A 23792-nucleotide genomic window follows, 5' to 3' on the forward strand; every position below is an offset into this window, starting at 1 on the left:
TATTAGCCGCTTCCTGCCGACCAGTCTCGTCAGCGCAGGGCGATCCTCTTGTCTGCTTTTGGGTGAAATCTTGGTGGTTGATGAGGTACGCTTTTAAAAAGAAAAAAATATACAGCCAATATTGGTTTGTTGGTAAGTTAATGGTAATGAACTTGTTTTGGGCCAAGCCCCCTGTGCGTCTGTTTTTTTTCTTTCTTTCTGCTCTTTACTTTTTGTGCTGATGTTTGCTTATTTAAGTCTCACGGAATCGGAAAGTTCAGCCCTTTTCCTGGCTGCTCGCGCTTTAAGTCGTCAGTGCTTAAAAAAACACTGTCTTCAGCATCTGTGAGGTGGCGGCTGTACTTTAAAGCCCTGCTGTAAGCAGCCACGTGTGGACGCGTAGCACACAAAAAACACTTTGGTGGGAGAACGCACTCCTTCCTCTCCTTTATTCTCCAACGATCCACAGCTTATATCCAAAGCCAACTGGTCTAAAAGTCTACCACTGTGTACACAGTCCAGAGTTTGTTAAAGAATAGCAGCATATCAGGTGTAAGCACGACTCTATAAACCGCTGGTAATGTCATTAAGCCCTGTGTGGAGAGCGGAGTGCCTCTGATCAGAGCGCGTAGCTTACAGAGTTGTATGCGCAGTACTCTGCACTGCACAGAGAGAGAAGAAAAAAAACAGAGAGGGAGGGCAAGATTGTGCACCGTCTTATAAAAGATGGAAATATAGTACAGAGTAACACCACCCATTCCGTTATCTTGATATCTCGCTCGGTCCAAAACTCAGACTTGGCATCACTAGGAGGAGAGGCTTGGAGGGATGCAATCAGGCCTTGGACAAAGATGGCATTAATCACTGCTATAGAGGATATAAATGTTTCAAGCTTAGACACATTGGATTATTTTATTTTCGCGTTTACTCAGGGCTATGTGGCAACATCTCTATGTGTTTCTTTAGACTACCACCAATACAGCACTTACGATTTACACGTAAACATGATTATTACGTGGTTACATTCCTGTAACTCAAACTAGGACATCAGGAGCCACGAGGAGGCAATCGCTGGTCGCGGACTCTTATGTCCTTTAAATCCAACCATGGCTCCGGGTTATTATACCGCCCAAAAAAATCAAATATTATTGAGACCACTTAGTTGATACATTAAACAAGTCCCTGACAAGGAGCTTCGAAGGTAACAGGGCGATCATTATAATGACACTTCTGTCAATATCATAACAGCAGAAGATAAATTATAGCTCATTGCTGTGGTAAGCACAAACTATATCCTAATGTAGCTTATTGCTGCTTGGCCCTGGTATCCAAGGTAAATATGAGGTACACATTTGAACAGTTTAGGTGATATTCTTTACGCTCCTTTCACACGTTCAACAGGTTGTTACCACAAACACGATTGCTGTGTTGCACTTGGATGTGCGCAAAGCCCGGCACACTGCGCACTCTTCTGTGTGCAGACGGCAGGTCATAAGGATAACGATTTGCTAGATGCATAAAAGCAGCAAGTCCTGTCTGAAGAGCTTTGACGTAATGCTGGGACCAAAAAAGGTGACTGTGACAATATTTCACTGTTTAAGGCCACCCAAGACCGATTTTGCACACGCACACACACGTTCTCTAGTACTCATATTCTATAGATTGGCATGGTCTGGGTGGCATAGGTGCCTGTAGGCACCAAATCGGCCATATGCCATCCACGACTCTTCACCCATTAAGGTGGCATAGAGCAGGTTCCCTAGCCAATCAGGTCTACCCTAACACACACTGGACCCTATAAATCACCCAGTGAAAATCAATGGCCTTGGTTAGCTGGGGACCTATTGTGTCCTTGAGGCCGTGAGATGAATTGAGAAGAAGGAACGAAGGAATAACATCTGTTTAAAGGAAGGAATAGCAGAAAGGAAATAAAAACGAGCTTAAAAAACAAAATGTTGAGGTAATGACTTTTACCAAAATCAAAGAGGGGGCCAGAATCAAATCTATTCCAATGCAGCATTGTGAAGTTTTAACTTAAAACAACAATAGTTGGAAAAGGTCATAGATTCATTGTTGTCATTGACTGATCCACCTTTCGCATAATGATGCATTTCCCTTGACGAGCTCCATTTCTCAGGCCAGTCCTCCCATTCTAATGGAGGCTGACAACACAATTGAACCGCTGTAGAGAATGGGTCAGGTTGCCATTATTCTAGATCCACAAATAGATGGATTGGTTCTAAACTCTCAGACAGTAATGAATTGCCAATACCTTTTGCAAAGTTTAAAAACCACACCCTGTTGTGGACTTGTAATTGTTCAGATTTTTTGAGGGATCAGATTAAACCCTCTGGCCAGACTGAAGGTGGAAGGAAGAGCATAACAACCAGAAAGTATTGTATAGTGAAGAGAAGGATGGAGGAGGAAGAGCATAGAGGGCAGAGCGCATTGTCGTACGTTGGAAAGCGTGACAAATCCATCTGCACTGTTGGTTGTGGGACAAGCGTCGCGTAGAAGTGATGCCACCAGTTAGAAGACAATGGGGCAGAGAGAGTATATTGGAGAGGGAGACAGGCTGTGGATGAACACAGGGGACAGAGTGATGAGATGTTTGGATAAGGAGAAGAGGATGATTTGCTGGTGTTAATGAGGAACGGAGAGAAGGTAGCGTAGACAGTGTTTGGAGACAGGTATGAGACATCGAGAGTAGCACTGAGGAGGAATGGGTAAGGGGTATGCTGGCACGATGGGGCGAGGTGAGTGGTGTGTGTGTGTGAGAGCAGAGGGGGTGTGTGGATGCGTGTCAGGTCTCCAGCTCCATCTTCTGAGTTGTTGCGTCGGCTCTAAGAGATGGACAGATGTGCCCGCTGTGCTTGTGAGCGTGGTGTGTGAACGAGCAGGACAGGCAGCCCCACGGCGGCCAACTGACACACACGCCCATCCACACCCGCACTCACACACACACACACCATCCTAAGAGTCATCAGCTGGTTACAAGGAGACACCGCTGAAAGGTCAGTTCTAAGGAGATCTCATCGCCTCCCTCCACCCGCCGTCATGACAACAGGGGAGGTGTGTGTGTGTGTGTGTGTGTGTAGGACAGGTGTGTGAGGCGTGACATGGTCGTCTTAGGGTGTGTGATCTCCATGACTGACTTGCTGTGTGTCCAAAAGTTCAGTGTTTGACTCTTCTAGAAACCACACCCATCGGGGTTATCAAAGTTATGCAGCCGATTTGGACCAAAATCTAAACTCAAAACAAATTGATTGCTTTATTTAAAATATTGAAAACAGAACACATGTAACATACAGTATATTGTGGCATCTGGCGCATGGCTTGATAAAAGCATAACAAAAAGGAGTACATTCTTTTCATTGACATTATTAAGGTGAAATGTTAAGGACAGCTGTCAGGAAGCGTGTGTTTCCGGGGCACGTTTAAAAATAACACTTTCAGTAAAGACTCAGGCTATCAACGGCTATTCTATGGCTTGTCCCAGATAGTTGCGGACGTATTTCAAAGTCAATTGACAAAATGGAACAATCAAAATACTCCAGTACCTCCAGGTCTTTGAAAAGACTTGGACAACGGTTTTACAAAGTGGATTATGACCGAGCACCGTACCAGACTATAGTGGATTGCAACTTTAGGACGCCATATTGTTTCAGTGTTATGTCCCCATATGACTGATATCTGAGGTACATGGCCACCCCATTGTTGAAAGCTACTTGTTATCCTTTATAAAAATGAGCTCTGGGGGCATTTTGGCCACTGCTGGCTCCCATAGCTCGTAGACAGCGAACATGTACAATTGACCACAAGAGACAGTGAGGATACATATCCCTGTGTTAGAAAACAAGACTAAGAAGAGCAAATGCAGGAAAAGGTAACAGTCAGTGACTTTATACCCCTCTACTCCCCTCGAGGGCAGGATACTACAGATGCAGTTAAGACCCTTTAAAGCCGTCTAAAATCCCTCCATCCACTCGGGCTGCAGCGGCTGCCTTTACACAACCTGTCTCACTAGAGTGGAGACAAGGAGTCACCAGGGAGTGCTGGAGGGGTCGGATATGAACATCTCCAAATGGCCTACTCCTCTCTCCTCACCCTCCCTCATCCCTACTTTCCAAAATGGCCTGCTCTCCTTCCTAACCCCCCACCCCCACACTCTCCTCCCTCACCCGGCACCCCTCCCCCCCTCGTCTCGCTCGCTCTCTGGTAAGCTGGATCAAATCAAATGCGGGGTGAAGCTAATGCCGTCTCTCTGGTGGTTACTCTAAAGGCGTTTTGTGTCTGCAGATAGCTACACAAATTAGCATTGTTTCACAATAGTCTCCCCCACCAGGACAAGCTAATTCAGTTACTGTGGGACCACAGGGGCCAGAGCCCGTCAACCTGTGTAACGACTTCACCACTACACATATGGCTTGGGAAATGATTTATCTTCCAAATTAAGTTAAGAAACAAATTGCTGATGGTTTAAAATCACACTGTCTGAGAAAAGTTAATAAAAGACGCTTTATGAATTGATTTGAAGAGGATGGGTTGACTGAATCAGTCCTTGGGCTGCTTAAAAGGGTGCTGTAATAAAATGGTCCTCGGTGGCAGTTAAAGATGCATGGTGGACGACCATTAACACTAGCGTGACATCCTGAACATAGAGCAGTATAAAATGTAGTTCTGTGTTCCTCTGATAAATACATAAAAAGGGGGCAAACAAGCAGTCAGCTCCTCCTCCTCTTCATCCTTCTCATCCTCCTCTCCCTCATTTGTTTTTGGCGGCCAGGGGCTTGCGGCTGATCTTCTTGGTTTTGTCGTTGTTCTTCTTCGGAGGCTCGGGGTTGGCCTGCATGTGTCGGCCGTACAGACTGTGGTAGGAGAAGAAACAACAGGGATTTTTTTGTTACTTACTCTACGTATGCATTCATGCACAGCCACACTGAATCTCAGCTCAACATCTCTTGTCCTGACTATTCTCCTCATGTATCATCAAACATGTACAGTATTTAATTCAACCTCTTATTAGTCTAACAATTAATTAAACGTTATTACAGCATTTATACCCATTTTTAATAAACAGGGCTAAATAAATAGAACACAATCAAAAGACAGATGAAAGAGCGAGAGAGAGAGAGATGGGGAAACACTATCTCTGTGAGGCTAAACAGCCCCAGTTGGGGATTATCCTGCAGAAGAACAGGGAATACACAGAGACAATTATCTTAGAACTGGGCCGCTCTGGCTAGGGAGAAAAAGAGAGGGAAGGGAAGAGGGAGGAACAGTCCTTTCCAGTCCACTGCTCTTTCACTCTCTGTAAGGGAGAGCCACCCATGGGGCTGAGCAAAGTGACAGAGGGCGCGGGAGAGAGAGAGAGAGAGAAGAGAGGGAAAGAGTGCAGAAGATAGAGAAAGAGGGATACATAGAGAGGGGTAGTGGGGGCATGCGAAGAACAAGAAGGAACGGAGGCCATCGATGAAAAGATAGAGGTTGTAAACAACTGTCTGGAGAGAGGTAAAGAGGAGAGGAGGAAAAAGGAGGAACGGTAAAGAGCAGGTTGATGGACAGGAGACAGCTGAGTGCACGTTACTGCATGGCCTGCAACCCACTTGTTGAGGGTAAATGAAGAGTGCCATTTCAGAAATAGTTATAATTGCAGATTAGGAAAATGTCAAGAGTCTGATTAGCTTTATGGAAGAAGTTCAATTCTAATACAGAAATTTGAGATATAGCCATGCAGAGCTTCTCACACGCGCACACACACGCACAAAGGTGTTGACTGACTCTCACGCTGCATAAATCAAACACATTTTTCATTAATAATGTAGATAGTTAATATTTCACTTTTGACAGAGCGATATTTTTACTGTCTATCAGCATAAACAAAATTCTGTTGCGGCTTCTTGCTCTAACTAACCCCTACTGTGAGGGTTAACACAGTAACCATCTGGATGACGGACAGAACCCCCCCCCCCCACACATACACACCTTCAAATAGAACACCAAGATGTTGGTTTAAGTGTGGCCAAACTCAACTATGGATAGTGCACTTTTAATTATTATTCTTTTTTTTAATTATGGTTTGTCAACATGTCATTCCTTTGAATTTCCTTCCCACTACTTATCCATAAAGTATCTACAAATCAAAAATGGAGTCTAGATTCTGTCATCCCGTCTGTCACTGTGTGATGGAAGAACCTGGAATCTTCTAGCTCTACAGACACATCTCTGTGTTTGGCCCAGTGTCAGACCCCCTCCTGGGGCTTGGAAGAGATTGTCCCCCCCCTTCCTCCAGAACTGCTGCCCAGCCAGGCGTGGTGCTTTGGCCCAGGAGAAGGGGGTTGGCTAGGGGCTAGGAGCCACTCCGCTGGCCCCTGGGGGCCCCCAGTGTCTGGAAGAACCAGGGTCCTAAGAGATATAGTTCTCTTTCTACTTGGACATCAAAACCATTTCGCTACCTTGACCAAGAGCAGGGCCAGACTCCGGCATAAAGCCACAGCATTACCATTGGAATGCATTCACAGGGCCTATGCGGTTTTACCGGTATATTACTCAACTAATAGAGAAATCAGGTAAGAATGAAAGAGAGAGAAACACACACACAAGAGGAAAAGAGGCATGTGTTTCAGTATATAAGAGAGCAGGGATCTAGTGGAACGGAGAAGGGGGGGGGGGGTGACTGATGGAGGGAGTTGCTTAAAAGAGCAGGTTTACTCATTTTGTCAATAACATGCAGTGGGGCACAGCACTCAGTAGTGTCATAACAAGCCACTGTGTTTCTGCATAATTGTAGCTCTCGCCACGCTGATGGATGATTTAGAGGAAGGAGATGCAGAGAGGAAGAGAAAACAATCCATTGTGTCATAAAGAAAAAATCAATCTGAGGAGAATAATACCCCCAAATGAATGATGGAGTGTTTTGGATCAAGGGAGTCACTAAAGAGGAGGGATCGGAACTGTATGAACAATTGCTAGGGTGTAGGCTAGGCAATATGATAAAGATGTGTTTGGAAATGTAGTACACTAATTATAGTGAACAAAAATATAAAGTGTTGGTCCCATGTTTCTTGAGCTGAAATAAAAAGATCCCAGTAACTTTCCATACGCACAAAAAGCTTATTTCTCTCCAACTTTGTGCACAAATGTGCTTACACCCCTCTTAGTGAGAATTTCTCCGTTGCCACGATAATCCAGCCACCTGCCAGATGTGGCATATAAAGAAGCTGGGGGAAAAAGAAGCATGATCATTACATAGGTGCACCTTGTGCTGGGTACAAAAGGCCACTCTAAAATGTACAGTTTTCACAACACAATGACGCAAATGTCTCAAATTTTGGAGGTCGCATGCAATTGGCATGTTGACTGCAGGAATGTGCACCAGAGCTGTTTGGAGGGGCCTGGCTCCCCAGTGGTTGGGCCTACGACCTCCCAGGCCCACCCATGGCAGCGCCCCTGGCCAATCATGTGAAACCATAGATTAGGGCCTAATGAATGTATTTAAAATTGACACATTTCCTTATATGAACTGTAACTCAGTAAAATCTTTGACATATTTGCATTTATATTTTTGTTCAGTATATTTTAAAACCCAAAGATGACCCCAAGTTAAAACACATACAGTAACACCAGTAACATTTCATTTGAAAGCATACTAATGCCTACATTGGGTTGTTATAAACATGACTTAAAGCTTGATATAATATATCATGAACGTTGACAACAACATATCGTCTCATTGGCGGTCTCGGCATTACATCTAGTATGAAGCACGATAGGTTGAAACCTCGCAGGGTTTGCAAGACGACATCAGGTCTTACAAATGTCATTGGAAACGTTGCAAGGTTTCACCAAAAAAAAGTCATTTTCAGTCTCGAATGTCCTCGTATAGGCTCTCTGTTACCAGGATGACTGTTATGATGTGGAGGTCATACAGTGTAACATAGTTGATGTAGCCTGGCTGTGTGTGATGTTGTTGGGAGTCATCTGAAGGAGTGGTAGAGTTGGTTTATTCCCCATCGAGACATGCAGATAGAGGCTGATCAGACCAGGGCTTGTCAGAAGGATCAGTGTTGACAGAAACACGTACACAGACACACAACACTGTTTTAGGAGTTAATTGGTCTTGTTTTACATTGGTCTGATGAGGTGGAGAGAGGTGAGAGGTGGAGGGGAGGAAAGGGGAGAGGAAGCTGCTGTGGGATCAACAAAGCATTCCTCCTCCCCCCGGCCATCCCGCACTCTCGCTCTCCCCCACCCTCCTTTCAACCCCCTTTTCCCTCCATCCATCAATCCCCAGCCCCCTCTCTCCCGCTTTCTTTCTGACAGTCTCAGAGGAATGACATGGCAGAGGAACATGAGTGGAATACTGAGGAACCACGAGGAAGATGTGGGGGAGGGGGTAGACACGGGGGAGAAAAGAGGGAGACACAGCAAAGATATGCTCTATCATGCCACCTGAACAGCATGCTATTGTTTCTCTGCTCTGGGCTAGAGAGCCGCTTTCCCGAGGGCATCCCGCGGGCCCCGACAGAGAGCATTGCGGCAAAGTCTACATTTTTCATGCTGCGCAGCGGGAGTGGGCGGTCAGACAGACAACTTTGGGATGAAAATATTTCTTCGCGCCACAGATTATTTAGAACGGTTGTCTTCCTGTTTGTTATGTGTTAACTATTGTATTAAAGCACCTCTGTCGTACTATTCACACACTCTCATAGGATAATTCTGCCTCAAGTTCAGTAACCTACCTCTCCTCTATTGTTGGAGCGTGCGAGGTCAAATGCAGCTATGCGTGGTCTCACTGAAATAGCCTGTCTTTCCATGGAAATGAACTTCTAAATATAATAGGCTGGGTTAGGCTCCGACATTGACTGGAAATCAATGTTGATAACACATGTATTTATGTCTACCTGCTCCTATCAAAGTTATGCAGGAATATTTCAAAAAGGTATTTTGTTTTGTAGGCTATTCGTTATCCAGTGTGTTAAAATCCCCTCTGTCACAATATTCACCAAATCAAATAGCCTAATTCTTGCTGATTTACGTTCAGCAGCCTACCATTATTAGATTTTGTTGGGCGTGCGAGATCAAGTACGCCTATGTTTGGTCTCAATTAAATAGCCTGTAGACTAGGTTATATGGGCGTTGAAGCACGGTGCAGTTGCCCTTAACTTCCTAAATATGATAGGCTCATTTAGACTCCGACTGGAAATAAATACTGATAACACATGTATTTTACTCTGCTTGCAAATCATCCTGCTCTGAAGAATCATCCAGTTATACAAAATGTAGCTCAAGTCAATTAAGTATCCACTCTCCTTTATAACTAGGTCTACCCAATTGGATGACATAGCCCAATATGAGATATGAGAAAACTTTGATTCAATGTTTAGACGCCTTTTGCTATTTTAACAGTCGGTATGGAGTTACCTTCAGATGACTGCTGTAAAGCTTGTGGAAACATCAGACACTGTAGTGTTTGTGGGAGTCATATTAGTTTGGTGACCGTTTGAAGCTCACACGGTTTTGGTTTTACAGACTATTTAATTACGATTTTCTTGTTTGGAACCTCTTGTGTGTAGAAAAAGGCCATTTATGGCATGTGCACAAACTTTATAATGGCGGAGAGACGGGATTGAGCTGAAGCCACAACAATAAACTAAGTCTCTAGGATAAATACACGGCGAGCTATTCAACATTCAAAATAAAGTGACAATGTGACTCACGGGTGCATCAATCGACATTGGTTAGCCATGTTGGCAAAAATGTATGCCCAAGTCAAGAAAGCTTACCAGCAGTTTTATTCTCCTATTTTCTACTGTAGATCTGTCATCTAAAATTAGTAAATTCTGTTGTTGCTAGCAATATTCATAAAAATATTGGGGGCAAAAAGTAGACGTTCCATCCCATGGGAAAGTCTACAACGAGACTTCCCCTCTTCCTCCTTCTATCCTGCTCCTCCATGTGCTCTGTCCTCCCACCCCCTCTCTCTTCCTCACTCTGTCACAGTCTGTTGTTCACTGGAGAGGCCAGAGCCCAAGGGGAAGATGGGATATCCACAGAACTGCCCCCCCCCACAAACACACATACATACATACATACAGCGCAAATCATTGAGGGCCGACTAGAGTCTTGTTACCACTGTACATGGGCAGCAGTTCTGTCTCTGCATAAACACAAAGATTTCCCATAGCATTGCAGTGAGTGGAGAGGGGACTGGACAGGACCCTTGTGAAGACTTAGGGCCATTAAAAGGGGGAGAGCAGCACAGAGAACTTAATGGGTCCTGGTGTGGTCTTAGAGACTCTTTATACGGCTTTTTCTATTTTACACGGCTTAAATAATCAAAGCACTTGCCAGTGTGTGTCCATAGGTTCTCTCTCTCTTGATAATTGTGCAGCACCTTGGGTCATTGATCTGATATCAGGTGTTCTGTATTAGAGCTGAGGGATATGGACAAAAAAAAAATCAATAAATTGCCTAAATTGATGCGATAACAATAAATACACGATAAGTTTATAGCAATGTACACCAAAGTATTTATATTTTTATTATCCTTTAAACTACTACTACCAGTTTGATAGTTATTGCCATCAATTGTCCCATTAACAAATCACACATATTAGCAAACTTAATCCATTATAAATTTTGCTAGTATAGGCTGCTTATTGTAAGGAACAATATCTGTAAAATGCCTATGATAAGTATGGTCAGTGTCGAAGATTTTCAGTTTGTCGTCCCAGCTCTATCCATCATCCTGTTCCACTTTTTATTTTTTTGTTTAATCATTTTTTTAGGGGTCCTTTTTTACCCCTTTTTCTCCCCAATTTCGTGATATCCAAGTGGTAGTTACAGTCTTGTCCCATCACTGCAACCCCCGTATGGATGCGGGAGAGGCGAAGGTCGAGGGCCATGCGTCCTATGAAACACGACACTGCCAAGCCGCACTGCTTCTTGACACACTGATCGCTTAACCTCTTGAAACTCTGGGGGCGCTATTTCATTTTTGGATGAAAAACGTTCCCGTTTTAAACAAGATATTTTGTCACAAAAAGATGCTCGACTATGCATATAATTGATAGCTTTGGAAAGAAAACACTCTGACGTTTCCAGAACTGCAAAGATATTCTCTGTGCGTGTCCTAGAACGTGAGCTACAGGCAAAACCAAGATGAAACGGCATCCAGGAAATCAGCAGGATTTTTGAGGCTCCGTTTTCCATTGTCTCCTTATATGGCTGTGAATGCGAGAGGAATGAGCCTGCCCTTTCTGTCATTTCCCCAAGGTGTCTGCAGCATTGTGACGTATTTGTAGGCATATCATTGGAAGATTGACCATAAGAGACCACATTTACCAGGTGTCCGCGGTGTCCTGCGCCGAAATTGGTGCGCAAACCTCAGCTGCAAGTATTTTTCCATGGAATTCAGAGAAGAAAGCAGGCTTCCACGAACAATATATCAATGAAGAGATATGTGAAAAAACACCTTGAGGATTGATTCCAAACAACGTTTGCCATGTTTCGGTCGATATTATGGAGTTAATTCGGAAAAAGTTTGACGTTGTTGGTGACTGAATTTTCGGTTCGTTTCGGTAGCCAAATGTGATGTACAAAACGGAGCGATTTCTCCTACACAAAGATTCTTTCAGGAAAAACTGAACATTTGCTATGTAACTGAGAGTCTCCTCATTGAAAACATCCGAAGCTCTTCAAAGGTAAATGATTTTATTTATTTGGTTATCTGGTTTTTGTGAAAATGTTGCGTGCTAAATGCTACTCAAAATGCTAAGCTAGCTTTGTATACTCTTACACAAATTAGTGAATTGCTATGGTTCAAAAGCATATTTTGAAAATCTGAGATGACAGTGTTGTTAAGATACGGCTAAGCTTGAGAGCAGGCGCATTATTTTCATTTTATTTGCGATTTTCAGAAATCGTTAACGTTGCGTTATGCTAATGAGCCTGAGGCTTTATTCACGATCCCGGATCCGGGATGGGGAGTATCAAGAGGTTAACCCGGAAAACAACTGCGCCAATGTGTCGGAAGAAACACCGTACAACTGGCGACCATGTCAGCATGCATTGTACCCGGCACACCACAAGGAGCCGCTAGAGCGCGATGGAACAAGGACATCCCGGCCTGCCAAACCCTCCCCTAACACGGATGATGCTGGGCCAATTGTGCGCCGCCTCATGGGTTTCCCGGTTGCGTCCGGCTGGCAACACTGCCTCGGGATCAAACCCGGGTCTTTTGTGATGCCTAAAGCACAGCAATGCAGTGCCTTAGACCACTGTGCCACCCGGGAGGCCATTCCATTTTCAGTTTTACAGTTATTTTATAGCATTGCTATAGGTTTTACAGATGGAAATATACTTCTGAGTGAAATCAAGATCTACCATTTTTATCAATTGCTATAGTTATAAGAAGTTAATTCAAACTCATATGGCGCCTAGAAATACGTACAAACTCTTACTTTTGTCATTTAGCAGAAACTCTCATCCAGAGTGACTTACAGTCCAGTACATTCAACTAAAGTTAATAGGAGGGAAACAACCACATATCACAGTCAATGCAAATATCCAAGTATACCTTTCTCTGTACTATGCATCGGAATCTGCATACCTCAGAGAAGACAGTATCTATAGGTCAGGTCAAATGGGGTGAGAGATCACTGGAGTCCCATCACTTCTCATTAGCCGGGCCTCGAGGACAGCTCTATAACACGGGCCCCTGAGTGGCCAGGGGCCTCCTACAGGTTATCAATCAGACGCCTCATTAAAAGGACAAACATACAGGGGCCTCGTCTCTCCAGCTTTGCTCTCTCTCTTCCCCACTCTCTCTCTCTCTCCTTCTTTCTCTCAGTTCCCGTAATGAATGGAGACAAGGGGCCAATCGAGGGCCCCAAACAGCACGATTGAGGCCCCTGTGTGGAAGAAAAATCAGAGAAATCAATGATGTAACAATAACACAAATTAGCCTCTGTACAACATGCATTATTAACGAAGTAGCCATCCACTTCTATGGCACAAATACAGTCCAACAACCTCATATACACAGTGGTAGGTCTGCACTAATTGCCTAGAATGATACACGACTCTTGAGGATCTACATTAGGGTCATTGGAATTATCATTTCTCTCAGGGGTATACGCATTACAATACATCCCAAATTTTTCTTACCCTCGTTGGTGCCACACGTAGGCATAGCAGTGGGCTGGTCAGTCAGCAACAATAGACTGTTCGATCATCCTTAAGGTTACAGCTAACGATGTGGGCAGGCAGGGAGGAGAGTAGGAGTGGAGGGAAGATCTGTCATAGGCTGGGAGCACAGCTCGTTTGTCATGCGTCTTAATTATTGTCATTTAGTCTCATCGAGCCTCCCCATGGATTTCCTGTGGCCTTGTCACTATGGATTTAGGCTGAGGCAGGGAGCTGGACAGTTTATTCTATCCCTGTGGTTTGTGGTTATATACCATAACAGGGTCTGATGTACTGTGGTTATACACTATACAGGGTCTGTATAGTGTAGGACAGTATGGAAAACGATCTGCAATCTGCCACTACAAGACAATAACACGCCAGGTCTTCACTGTCCTCCTCCGCACGTTGTCATCTTTCTTCACAGAAGAGAAGTGTTTTTCTTTCTAATGGGCAAACTCTGGATCTGTGAGTATACAGTCGATTTTGGACATTCAGGTTTCAACTATCACTGACTGCTTCAGTCCGTACTGAGATTGACAAAGTTTACTTACAGCTCAACAGCCATTTCACCAGCCTCATACACCGACAGCTGCACTACTAGGTCATCAGCCATTTCACCAGCCTCATACACCGACAGCTGCACTACTAGGTCATCAGCCATTTCACCAGCCTCATACACCGACAGCTGCACTACAAGCTCATCAGCCATTTCACCAGCCTCATACACTGACAGCTGCACTACTAGCTCATCAGCCATTTCACCAGCCTCATACACTGACAGCTGCACTACAAGCTCATCAGCCATTTCACCAGACTCATACACTGACAGCTGCACTACTAGCTCATCAGCCATTTCACCAGCCTCATACACTGACAGCTGCACTACAAGCTCATCAGCCATTTCACCAGACTCATACACTGACAGCTGCACTACAAGCTCAACAGCCATTTCACCAGCCTCATACACTGACAGCTGCACTACAAGCTCAACAGCCATTTCACCAGCCTCATACACTGACAGCTGCACTACTAGGTCATCAGCCATTTCACCAGCCTCATACACCGACAGCTGCACTACTAGGTCATCAGCCATTTCACCAGCCTCATACACTGACAGCTGCACTACTAGCTCCAGACACCTACTAGTCACAGAGGGAGTAAAGACCCAAATGGCAGCCGTACCCAGTAGCCAGACCCCTGTCCACCCATGTCAGCGAGGCGGTCATATTCATTAATGCATGAATATAATTAGCTCGGAGGATGAAAGTCTGAAAACTCTTCTGAGCACATTCAGCAGAATTAACGAACTAGGGCTAGCTAGCCATGCAGAATCGCCTGATAAAATATGCTAAGGTAAAGTGTGTGTGTGTGTGTTGGGGGAGGGGGGGGGGATGTTAGTTAGCTACACCAGAGAGTGCAAAGGATTTTTCTCCCCTCTCCTACTGTGCCGTTATGACACTAATGTGTTAGTTGAATTCAGACTTATTAACACCTGATAACATCATCTATCACCTTGCCTCTCTCATTGTACTTTGAGGTCGGACTCAAAATAAAACTCAAAAGTCCTACAAAGATGACTCCACAGATGTCTATGGTTTAAAAACACATCATTTTAAATATCACGTGACTGACACGGCCATTGCCCTATGGTCAAAGGTAGTGCATTACATAGGGTACCATTAAGATGGCAGACTCAGCGGGTGGGTTTGTAAAGTGCTGAGCACCTGTGTCTAGACCAGACAAACCCTGATTGGTTCCTAATGATCCGAATGCCCACACAGCATTGAGGAGAACACTTCCTAATAGGTTTAAAGTAATTTTTAACTGACACACCTAGAGCCTATTTAGCTTCAGTCTCTGGCTGAAGCCAGCAGTAGTAGTTTCACAGCAGGTGTGTGTGTGTGTGTGTGTACCTGTCATGCATATTTCATACAGAGCTTGTTAACTTGACAGAAATAATTGGCAGCCGGACTGGTGGACTGACAGACAGACAGACAGACAGCGGCGAAGGGAAAGCCATGGCATAATCATACAGCATTAACACATGTTAAACTCTAATTCTGCTCCCTCACACACACAACAGATTTCTCTCACTCCGTTTCTCTCTCTTCTCTTAATGATTGCTGATAAGAGAGGGTGGCTAGCGTTTGTCACTGCACAGCTGTCCAGAGCTGACTGAGAAATGAAAACACAATTAAAAACACACACACACACACACACTTCATTTGAAGAACTAAGAAGGACGAAGGGAAGAGAGGAGAGGAGAGCGGGCACTACTTAACAGTCCATACCCTCCTCCTTAAAACACACGCTCCTAAACGGATGAGTATAATGGTGCTGCACTATGGTTTGGGGCTTCAGAAAACCACAGAAGACTGAAGACACAGCAATTTCTGGATACTATTGACAACGCCGAGAGAAAGCAGTGATCGTGATAGAAGAGATCTTAGTGGGGTGAAGGTAGGGTTGAACTATACTCATGCAGAATGTCTAATGCTCTATAGTGTAGTACCAACTCCAACTACTCTTATCCCTGAGCAAGCAATGAAAATAAACTCCATGACATGTTAGGGAGTAAACTGATGTAGAGAGAAGGGAAGAGGGAGAAAGAGAGCTAGATGGGGGCAGAGTAAGAAGGGAAACGGGAGTGAGAGAAGAGAGTGAGTCTTGAGTAGTGGTGTCTGAAGGACACTGAGGAAAGTGAGAAGGAGGCTGCTGTGCGTATGAATCCTTCGGAGACCAGACACAACCCGGAGGTCTGTTAACGCCTGTCTAATGTGAGATAACCGTTACACCCCCCCCCCCCACCACACACACACAAACACACACAAGACCTGGGTTCAAAGACATGCACATTTAATAATTAGTTACTTAAAAACGTATTTTCTGTGTATTTTCAAATAAATGTGCCCAAATCAGGTACTTCAATTTGAAAGTATTTTCAAATTACTTCCTATAAATACTTTTTTCCAAATACCACACAGACATTGGTTCAAAACATTTGGGAGCATTTAAATATTTTCTATTTGAAAATACACTGAGTATTTAAATATTTTCAAATACATGCCAACACATTAAGTGTATTTCCAAATATATTCCAATATTCAACTACTACCTTCAAAATGCCTTTGAAAGTAATTTCAAAACCCTAAATAGAATTTGAACCCAGGTCTGACTGACACACACACACACACACACACACACACACACACACACACACACACACACACGGAAGGGGACCAGTAAAGTGAAAGTACACTAATAACACCATCCCCCACAAAGTCTGCACCTCGTTAACACACTAACAGAGAATGAGGATCACATTGTCTAAATAGCCTATTTAAAATCCACCTCACAGTGATTTCACAGAGTGCTACAGCACACCATGTCCATGACGAGCATAACCCATGTAACAACTGAGTAGACTCAAAGAGACAAAACCTATTCACTCCTAGCTAATAGTTAAAAAAGGTTAAAAAAAACTTTTAACACAAAAAAGCTAGAATGGCATCTAAATAAATTGTGGAAGATTTGCGACTACGGGAACTTCTGCAAGCAAATGCTTATTTTCTCTCTTGGAGAAATGTATTTTCCACTTTACAGAAGAGGACGTAAGCTGACTGACAGGGAAGGAGGAAACATTGCCGCATCTTTGCCAGCTCATAATAGTTTTAGGCCTAGAGGCCTTGAATTCTGTACCAAGGAGAACACTAAACGAAGGCACAGTTGAGGTACTTTATACAAATACAAAAACACTATTCAATACAAAATATTAGCAGGAACAATCATTGATCGTGACACTTGCAATCGGTCCCCTGCAATACCAAATAAAAATGCCAGTATCAACAGCAGACCGTGACATTTCCAACAGCACATTCACCACCACTTTTGTCTTGATGAATCAGCGAATCGATGAGGAAATATAAAGATGACTTATGAGACAGATAAAGCGAGAGGTCTAGTATAATCTCAGCGGCAGGGACGCCGGTTTGACTTGGCCTGTCTGAGTAGTGATTTATGGTACCCGGCATTTTCATTGACCAGCAGCGTTTAACATCATCACTGATGCAGACAGCATTGATTGTGCATCAAACCTGCCGTTGGTAATATATGCCAGTCTTCAACACCATACGTCTGATGCAGACGGCATTGGTGTGTATCAAACCTGCCGTTGGTCAGTGGCCAGCGCTACATCAGCATACGCCTATCAAAACACAGGAGGGAAACGTTCAAGAAAACGGACACTTTGTAAACGGAACGCTAAAATAAGTGTACTATTTTGGATTGACAGAAACTGCTATTGGTTTGATTGCAACAAAAGGTGTAACTATGAACGTCACAGTGCCTAGATGCATATTGTATGCTTGCAGAATCTACTACAGTTCAACAGTAGAGTGGGATGCCATAGCTTTGGATAAACCCAGACAGACATGTCCTTGCACCAGGTCACAGAGGCACATATTCACACACTCACACACACACACACACACACACACACACACACACACAGGAAGATAAGTTCCAGTGTGTGGGTCGAGTCTCTCTGAAGATGTAGGATCAGCTGGATATGAAAGTTTTCAACAGAGGGATTTGTTCTGCGTCCGCCTCCCAATGACGGCCTACTAAACCCTCCCTAACCCAGGTGACATTGGCCCAATTTTTCGCCGCCTCTACCTCGACTGAATCTCTGGTCTTCTAGTTTACTATTATTTTTAATTTTCTTCATTTAACAAGGCAAGTCAGTAAAGAACAAATTCTTATTTTACAATGACGGCATACCCCGGCCAAACCCTCCCCTAACCCAGGTGACGCTGGCCCAGTTTTGCACCGCCCTATGGGACTCCCGATCACGACCGATTGTGATACAGCCCGGGATCGCACCAGGGTCCGTAGTGACGCCTTGAGCACTGAGATGCAGTGCCTTACACTTCGAACACACCGCCAGAGTCCTTGCGCAAAATAGCACGCAGCATCATCTGAATATGTACGCAACAATAGTTCATCATTCACCTTCTGCTGCCATTTCTGTCAAGCCGTCTACACAGTTTCACACATGCATTCGATACACCCAACGTTTGCACCACACAGAACGCACTGCAACTGCCTCTGGAAACGCCACGCTGCAAGGCAAACGCCACGCTGCAAGGCAAACGCCACGCTGCAAGGCAAACGCCACGCTGCAAGGCAAACGCAACGCTGCAAGGCAAACGCCACGCTGCAAGGCAAACGCCACGCTGCAAGGCAAACGCCACGCTGCAAGGCAAACGCAACGCTGCAAGGCAAACGCCACGCTGCAAGGCAAACGCCACGCTGCAAGGCAAACGCCACGCTGCAAGGCAAACGCCACGCTGCAAGGCAAACGCCACGCTGCAAGGCAAACGCCACGCTGCAAGGCAAACGCAACGCTGCAAGGCAAACGCCACGCTGCAAGGCAAACGCCACGCTGCAAGGCAAACGCCACGCTGCAAGGCAAACGCCACGCTGCAAGGCAAACGCAACGCTGCAAGGCAAACGCAACGCTGCAAGGCAAACGCCACGCTGCAAGGCAAACGCCACGCTGCAAGGCAAACGCCACGCTGCAAGGCAAACGCCACGCTGCAAGGCAAACGCCACGCTGCAAGGCAAACGCCACGCTGCAAGGCAAACGCCACGCTGCAAGGCAAACGCCACGCTGCAAGGCAAACGCAACGCTGCAAGGCAAACGCAACGCTTCAAGGCAAACGGAACGCTGCAAGGCAAACGGAACGCTGCAAGGCAAACAAAACGCTGCAAGGCAAACAAAACGCTGCAAGTAAAAAGCAACGCTGCAAGTAAAAAGCAACGCTGCAAGTAAAAAGCAACGCTGCAAGTAAAAAGCAACGCTGCAAGTAAAAAGCAACGCTGCAAGGCAAATGCAGTGTTTCATTGGAAATTAATGCAATTCTGGTGTACCGAAATGTAATGACGCTGTTGGTGTGATCGAAGCGTTAGACCGCTGTTCCACTCGGGAGCCCAGAAGTTAGGTACAGTACATAGAGCAATGGACAAGGCTAGTGCCATCTAAGAACATACCTGGTACAGTACAAACCAAAACTACGGGTTTCAAATGCATAGAATGTTTAAGTGCGTAAATAGCTTTGGAATGGGCCGATACTGTACTACAATACCAGTCCCCAGTCACAGACAGACAAAATGAATGCCTCAAGCCCGTCATAGTAATTGATCTGATTCTGGGTTAATAGAACCAACTAGACAGACAGACATTAACTAGAATGACCTGACTGGGTTGTTCCAGAAACAAAGACTCCAAAATAAAACTGCCCTCTATAAGAGGACTAAAATTAGCCTCACCATCCACACACAGGAAATCTTTAAAAGTCTCTGCTCTTTTAAACAGAAAAACATATTACAAGAGACAGCGAGACACAGCGAGACACAGCGAGAGAAAGAGAGAGTGTGTGTGCGTGCGCGAGGTTTTAGAGTAAAGATGGGCTCAGCAGTGAACAGACAGTAGAGGTAACTCAAAGCAGACATCGACAGCTCCAGGGCTTGTCAGACAGGGCTGTGCTGTTGTTGGGAGTGTTATTTCATGCTGTTAGCTCTGGTCTCTAGGTAGCTCCCACCAAACCAACTCTATTGCTGCCCTATACTTATCTATAACTGGGTTAACTTGCTAACTAGCAAAGAATATCAACAAATGTGCACACTTGCGGCACTGATCTGAAAAGCAGATTCACTTGTGGGCGATTGAAAGACCTCTCGTGGACTACACACGCCAATAGAATCTGGCTCTGCCTACAACAAAATCACACACTCAATCTTGCAAAGTTAGATTTGTTTTGGTTTGTTGCATTGAAAAGGGGCTAATATAATGTTGATTCGATCACAGAAAAAAATCGTTGATCTGTATTGTGCAAACTAATGGGGCAATCTCAGTGAAGCTCAATCTCCTCTTGTGTCTCTGCGTGGGCTGGCGTTTCTTCTGTTTGCCAGTCCTGGAGGAGGTGCGTGGTTTAGAGAGAACATTGCCTCCCACCAATGGCCAAGTCTTACAGGTCTGTATCACCTTCCTCCTCCAGCTCTCCATCCTGGCACTGAGGGAGTCTGGGACGTAGACAGCTGGGGCCGGGGTCAGAGCCTAGAGACATCCGCCATTATGCAGGAAGTGACATCATACGCTTCTTTATTTATCCCCCTTTTACACCTGACATTGGGATGGAAATCCATAGAGCCCTGAGCAGGAGAACAACGCAACAGAAACCGAAAGCTACTGTACACCATCCGTAGAGGAACGGACAAACTCCCTCAGGTCGATAAGAGTGAGTGGGTCTCGGCTGGAGGATTGCGTTGAAGTGGCAGTCCAGTAGCTCAATGGACAGAACTAGAAAAAAGGGAAGGAGAGGACAGAGGATCCACGCATCCCTCGCTCTGTCCCTAAGTAAAGGTTTGAGGGCCCAGGAGAGAGCAGGGCAGGGCGAGGGTCCAACAACACCATGATAGAGCCACAAGACCAGCGGGAGAGGGAGACACACAGACAGTCACACAAATTAAGGTCCTTAACACACACACACACACACACGTCCCATTCTCTCCTCTTAGAGCCCTCTCCCTCAGTAGGTCGGAGTCAGTGAGTCCACTACTGCTGTAGGTGTAGGGGTGTTTGTAGATTAGACTACTTACTACTTGTAGGTCTCGGAGCGGACGTATTCAAACACATGGGAGACTCCCAGCTGGAACTGGTCTGCAATGGGGGTCACCCACGGGTTATTCTCAGCCTTGAAAACCTGCTTAGGCCCAGTCAGATCCAGGTTACCTGAAGAGAGAGAGAGAGGGGATGAACAGAGAGATTAGGAGATTGAGTGATATAGAAAAGAGTGTCCGAGAGGAAAGGAGGGAGGGAGAAGAGGTCAACGGGTGGAGAGATGAAGGTGTGGGGAGAAGAGGAGCGAGGAAAGAGGGGGAGAAAGGGCGAAAGAGTGAACAACGTTCTGACAACATTGTGGCACGGGCGACGGGTCACGGTGCTAATGTGGTCGATGGTAGCACCTCAGAGACCAATTAACACACATCTGACTAGCCCAGCACCGAGAGAGCTGTCTGGGCCTAAAACCTAAAACCCCTAGGTCCCCCAACCCCAGCGTTACGCCTGGTCAGAGCAAGCCAACACCAGCAGCCCCATGCTAACTAGTCAGTTAGGGTTGTTCAGCTGTTCGTCTAGAATTATACAGAATCTACAGTTTCACTGCTCTTCTTAATCAACTCCTTGCTTTCAGCTTTGTCTGGATTTTAGTGAGAACGAACTAGGGTTGAATTCAGAGACTGAATGATTTGATGGTTTTACAGTATGGTTAAACTGTAATAATCTGTCTGAAATAGACTTTTTTACATTTATGTTACATACACTTGAAACCTCATCACCCTTATTTATCCTCTTTTCCTTCCCACCGCTCCATCATCCCTCTCCCCTAGTTACAGGATTAGGTTGGTGTTAGTCCCTCTTCTCTCCAGTGTGGTCTCGACAGCTACAATGCCCCATCTTCTATCCCCAAACCTGCACTTCCCCTGAGCACTTGGCTGCTCCTTGTTAGAGGGGCCACTCCTCTTCATCTCTTTCTCCCGTCATCCCCCTCTTTTCCTCTGCTCCATCTCTGGAGCACCCCGTCCCTCAGTCGCTCCCTCCGCCTGTCCGTCCCTCCATCATTCTCTCCCGCCACATCTTTTCCCCCCCGCTTTCCCTCCCCCCATCCCCCATCCTCTCTTTTGGCTGGTGGTGTAGCTGTGGCCCTAACAAGGCCAGAGCAGTGAGACACTGGGATTAGGGAGCCGTGACAGGGAGATTCTAATCAGCTCTACACACATAGTGAGAGAAACAGGAGACCATCTCTCCCTCCCTCTCCTCTTCCTCCTGAACTCTCTCTCTTCTGCTTTAGGTCTTGGCTGAAGACATCCCCTTTTTTTGTTTTTACCAACTGATGAAAATATTTCCTTTGTATTGTACTGGAAGGTGTTTCAGTTTCGTAAACTGAGCTGGGTTGAGCTGCAGAACCTCCAGTGGCGAGGTTCCACACATTGTACTCTACAGGCTGTCAGAGAGAGGGTCCACCCCTGGTGACCTCTGTGGGGGTTCATGGGTTTGTGGATCTGTGAAGCATGCCATCTGGGGCATGCACATGCGCGCGCGCGCGCACACACACACGTACACACAGTGGGACGGTGAGGGGAGTGGGGCGATGCTGGGAGAGGCCAGCCAACCAGAGGAGCAGTCAACTACACCTGCGCCCACATACAGTGACTGTGTGTCTGTGTGCAATAGTGTGTTCGTGTGGTCAGACTTACCCAGTTCAGGGGGCAGCACAGTGAGCCTGTTGCCTTGAATGTGGAGCTCTTTGAGCTGGGCCAGGTCCCCTATCTCTTTAGGCAGAGAGATGAGGTCATTATCCCTCAGACTCAGCTATGGAGAGGAGGATAAGGGGAGAGAAGGGGGGGGGTAATGAGAGAGACGTAGAGGGAGAGATGAAGGACAGGAGAGAAAGACAAAGAGAGTAAGAGGGGGGATAGAGAGAGGAAAATAGGGATTTATACATTCTGAATAAAATAAAATCACATTTTATTGGTCACATGCACGTGCTTAGCAGATGTTATTGTGGGTGTTGCGAAATGTTCCTAGCTCTGACAGCGCAGCAATATCTAACAAGTAATATCTAACAAATTACACAACATATACCCAGTACACATAAATATAAGTAAAGGAATGGAATTAAGAATATATAAATATATGGACGAGCACTGTCAGAGGAGCATAGGCTAAGATACAGTAGAACAGTGTAGAATACAGTATATACATATGAGATGAGTAATGCAAGAATTGTAAACATCATTGAAGTGACTAGTGTTCCATTTATTAAAGTGACCAGTGATTTAAAGTCTATGTATATAGGCAGCAGCCCCTAATGTGCTAGTGATGGTTATTTAACAGTCTGATGGCCTTGAGATTGAAAATTTGTCTGTCTCTTGGTCCCAGCTTTGATGCACCTGTGCTGACCTCGTCTTCTGGATGAGGTCAATGTATATTAAACATTAAAATGTGTACCCGTTTGCACAGCAGATATTCATCCACATCCAGTTGAAGTCGGAAGTTTACATACACCTTAACAAATACATTTAAACACAGTTTTTCACAATTCCTGACATTTAATCCTAGTAAATATTCCCCATCTTAGGTCAGTTAGGATCATAACTTTATTTTAAGAATGTGAAATGTCAGAATAAATAGTAGAGAGAATGATTTATTTCAGCTTTTATTTCTTTCATCACATTCCCAGTGGGTCAGATGTTTACATACACCGAATTAGTATTTGGTAGCATTGCCTTTAAATTGTTTAACTTGGGTCAAACGTTTAGGTAACCTTCCCACAATAAGTTGGGTGAATTTTGGCCCATTCACCCTGACAGAGCTGGTGTAACTGAGTCAGGTTTGTAGGCCTCCTTGCTCACAAACGCTTTTTCAGTTCTGCCCACAAATTTTCTATAGGATTGAGTTTAGGACTTTGTGATGGACACTCCAATACCTTGACTTTCTTGTCAAACCCTGTTGTCTTAAGCCATTTTGCCACAACTTTGGAAGTATGCTTGTGGTCATTGTC

General features: G+C 45.1%; 1 protein-coding gene across 1 annotated transcript in view; it reads right to left on the minus strand.

Moving 5' to 3' along the window:
- Nucleotides 1-3226: 3226 nt before the first annotated feature.
- Nucleotides 3227-23792, minus strand: part of rsu1 (Ras suppressor protein 1) — a 43683-nt gene continuing 23117 nt past the window's right edge. The window contains exons 7-9 of the mRNA XM_064949144.1: nucleotides 22486-22600; nucleotides 20830-20962; nucleotides 3227-4847 (exon numbers count right to left, since the gene is read on the minus strand). Of these exons, the coding sequence (XP_064805216.1) occupies nucleotides 4745-4847; nucleotides 20830-20962; nucleotides 22486-22600 (351 nt within the window). The 3' untranslated portion in view covers nucleotides 3227-4744. The remainder of the gene's footprint in view (nucleotides 4848-20829; nucleotides 20963-22485; nucleotides 22601-23792) is intronic.

This window comes from Oncorhynchus masou, chromosome 30 (assembly GCF_036934945.1).
Source record: "Oncorhynchus masou masou isolate Uvic2021 chromosome 30, UVic_Omas_1.1, whole genome shotgun sequence".
Classification (NCBI taxonomy): Eukaryota; Metazoa; Chordata; class Actinopteri; order Salmoniformes; family Salmonidae; genus Oncorhynchus; species Oncorhynchus masou.